Source organism: Echinops telfairi, unplaced genomic scaffold (assembly GCF_000313985.2).
Source record: "Echinops telfairi isolate 266 unplaced genomic scaffold, ASM31398v2 ScPeMD7_2573;HRSCAF=3158, whole genome shotgun sequence".
Classification (NCBI taxonomy): domain Eukaryota; kingdom Metazoa; phylum Chordata; class Mammalia; order Afrosoricida; family Tenrecidae; genus Echinops; species Echinops telfairi.
In genome coordinates, this window is record NW_022106471.1 from 17,093,872 (window position 1) to 17,096,633 (window position 2,762).

Below are 2,762 nucleotides of genomic sequence, written 5' to 3' on the forward strand. Positions count from 1 at the left end.
CACAGCGATTCCCGATGTTGGGAACAATAGGGCGCTTCCTCATCGGCTCTGCCCAGTGTGCTCTCTGCTCCCCCGAGCTGACCCCTGTGGTCCCGTCACAGTGTCTGCCCGAGCCAGACCAGGGGGGAGGGCTGCTGTCTTTAACCTCCCCAGGGAACCCAAACCAAGCTCACCGATAACCCAAACGTGCACCCACTACAAAGGCACTCAGATTGTACAGAGCCGAAATTCAAGGTGGGGTTGGAGTGGGATTGTCAGGGTCCTGACACTGATGTTCTTTCAATTTCGTACAGTGAAAGAAAAAGAAATGCGATCCACAAACAAGGGGGATAAACCTGCTCGGAGGAGCTATACTAACATCAATGTGCTGGACCCTCAGCTCTGACCTGCTCCCAGCAGGTGGCAAGTGCAGGGGTAGAGGGTGGTGGTGTGTGAGTGTGTGTGTCTGAAATGCCACCTCCTACAGAGGCCTGGCCAGCCTGGGCTACACCTGCTTCTTTCTGCTCTCCAGGGTTTGAGAGCTGGTACACAGAGCCCAGCGCCCGTGCCTGCCATCTGATAGCACGTGCAGCGGTGGACAGTAACTTACCCAGGCCTGGAAGTGCCAACCACTGCACACACAGATGCCCTAGGGGAAGCCCTCATGGGGAAGGCTCCCTGCAGGGAGCTGCCTTAAGGGGAGGCCCTGCCAGCCTCCGCAGCCCATGGCAGAGCGAGGTTTGCATCTCTTCCAGGAAGTTCCAGGAACCAAATTAAGAACAGGGCCAATCAGAGGCTCAAAGTCTCCAGGCCTCGTGAACGAGGACAAGTCTTCAGCTCACTGTCCACTCACATGTGGACTAAGCAGATTGGGAAGCCTGCCAGACAGGAAAATTGGGACTAGCTGTGGGCCTGGGGTTTCACGAAATGCAATGACCTGTTGGCCGGCCGCACCTCCTGCCCACTGACGCTTGCATTGCCCGATCAGAGGCAACGGCTATCGGGCCACTCATTATGTGGCATCACCAAGAACGCAAAACAAACAGACAAATAACAACCTACGAGCCTTCATTGAAGGTGAGCCATTCACTCTTCCCCAAGCCCTAGAAGACCGGAACCAAGCAAAGACAAGTGAACCATGCAAACAAAGCCCTATCCCTGTGACCTTTAACAGTTTTGGGGGGGTGCTGCTTTCAAAACATCATTTCAAAACAAACAAAGCCAAATCAATAAGCAATCAGCAGTCATGCTGGGTTAGCACTGAGGGTTGGGGGGAGGAGGGTCAGAGCCAGGGTCAAAGTCAAGAAGAGACAGCAGTCACATTTGGAGCTGTGTGTCGCCAGTGACTCCAGCCCAGGCATTCAACTTAGGGAAACACCCAGCCACCCAGCTGCCCTCCTCACACAGCCCCCACCCCACGCACCCCTTCTCCCGCCTGTGTGGCTGTGCGGAGCCATCTGTATGCAGTGGTTTGTCTGGGGCGGAGGGACCCGCAGGCTCGGGAATGGAGTGCACAGAGCAAGTGCGGGAAAGGGGGGTGGAGTCTGGCGTTGAGCAGAGGGCCAGGAAGAGAACGCTGACTGTTTTTCTGCAGGGGCAAAGGTCAAGGGCCAGTTCTCTCCAGGGCTGACCGCAGGGCAGGCGGCTGGCCTGGTGGACCATCAGGCTTCTCTGGCGGCCTGGTGACACCAGTCACTAAGATGTGGGGCCTCCTGCACAGAAGGGAGCAAGCCCTGGGCTGCACAGGAGAGGCAGACAAAACTTGCTGGGTGAGCTCAGGTGCACAAAGGGAAGTCCTCGAAGGGAGGGGCTTGGGATGGGGACGAGGCTGTCCCTGTGGGCTGGCTAAGACCCTGCCAGAGAAGGCAGGCACAGTGACTTCATGGGACCTTGGTGCCCAAGGATGTGGCCACACACCGCCTGCCTGCCCCCTCACCCCGACCCCCGGTGAAAAGAATGCCGGGAAGAGAAGTCACCGCAGCAGAATCACACATGGAATTCAGTCCCTGCCACTAAAACAGCGGCAGCGCCAATGTTGCAGAGAACCTGTCCAAAGATACCTTCAGAAACCGGCGTCTGTGACGGAGGTTCCCCTGGCAGTGCCTGGCTCCTGAACACTCGGTCCCAGCCAGGCTCTCTGGGTAAACCCAGACAGCAGGTGGGCGAACAGGGAGGTCACACTGCGGCTCCCCCAAAGCACTCCCCACTCAGCCAGACCCTCCCTCTCCCAGACGCCGGGACTGTCAACTGCAGAACCAACAGGAGGCTGGCCTACAGTTTCAGCTCTGGAAAATAGGCTCCCCACCGGCCCTGTGAGGCTCTCGGCTGCCCGCTCCTCCCTTCCCCTCTCACTCGCCAGCCTCCCCATCCCCTGCCCACTCACCAGCCTCCCCTCCGGCCCACTCCACTCACCAGCCTCTCCCCGGAGAGGACTTCCAGCAGCTTGATGAGCATCCGTCCATCCCGCAGGTCCGTGTAGAGGTCCGTGATGCGGCAGGACACTCGGGCCAGGTGGGAGTTGACCCACTTGGTGAAGGTCTTCTTCTGCACGGCTTCCCGCTCATCTGCAAGCAGAGAACAGCTCGCTTTACCACCCAATGGGGCAAGAGGGACAGGGCCATGCCGGCAGGGCCACCGGGTACAAGCCAGGGCAGACGCTGGGGAAGCATCCGCACAGCACTGCTTAGCCGTGGTCCCCTCCCTGAGGACACGGGCGCTGCAAACACTGCATCCCCGTCTCTGCTGAAGGGGCAGCAGAATGCGTTCCTCAGTCAGTCCGTCCC

The 2,762-nt window shown here is 58.9% G+C and overlaps 1 protein-coding gene across 1 annotated transcript in view; it reads right to left on the reverse strand.

The window, feature by feature from the left end:
- Positions 1 to 2,762, reverse strand: part of SPTBN1 (spectrin beta, non-erythrocytic 1) — a 127,758-nt gene that overhangs the window by 52,145 nt on the left and 72,851 nt on the right. The window contains exon 2 of the mRNA XM_030886672.2: positions 2,392 to 2,543. Within this exon, the coding sequence (XP_030742532.1) occupies positions 2,392 to 2,543 (152 nt within the window). The remainder of the gene's footprint in view (positions 1 to 2,391; positions 2,544 to 2,762) is intronic.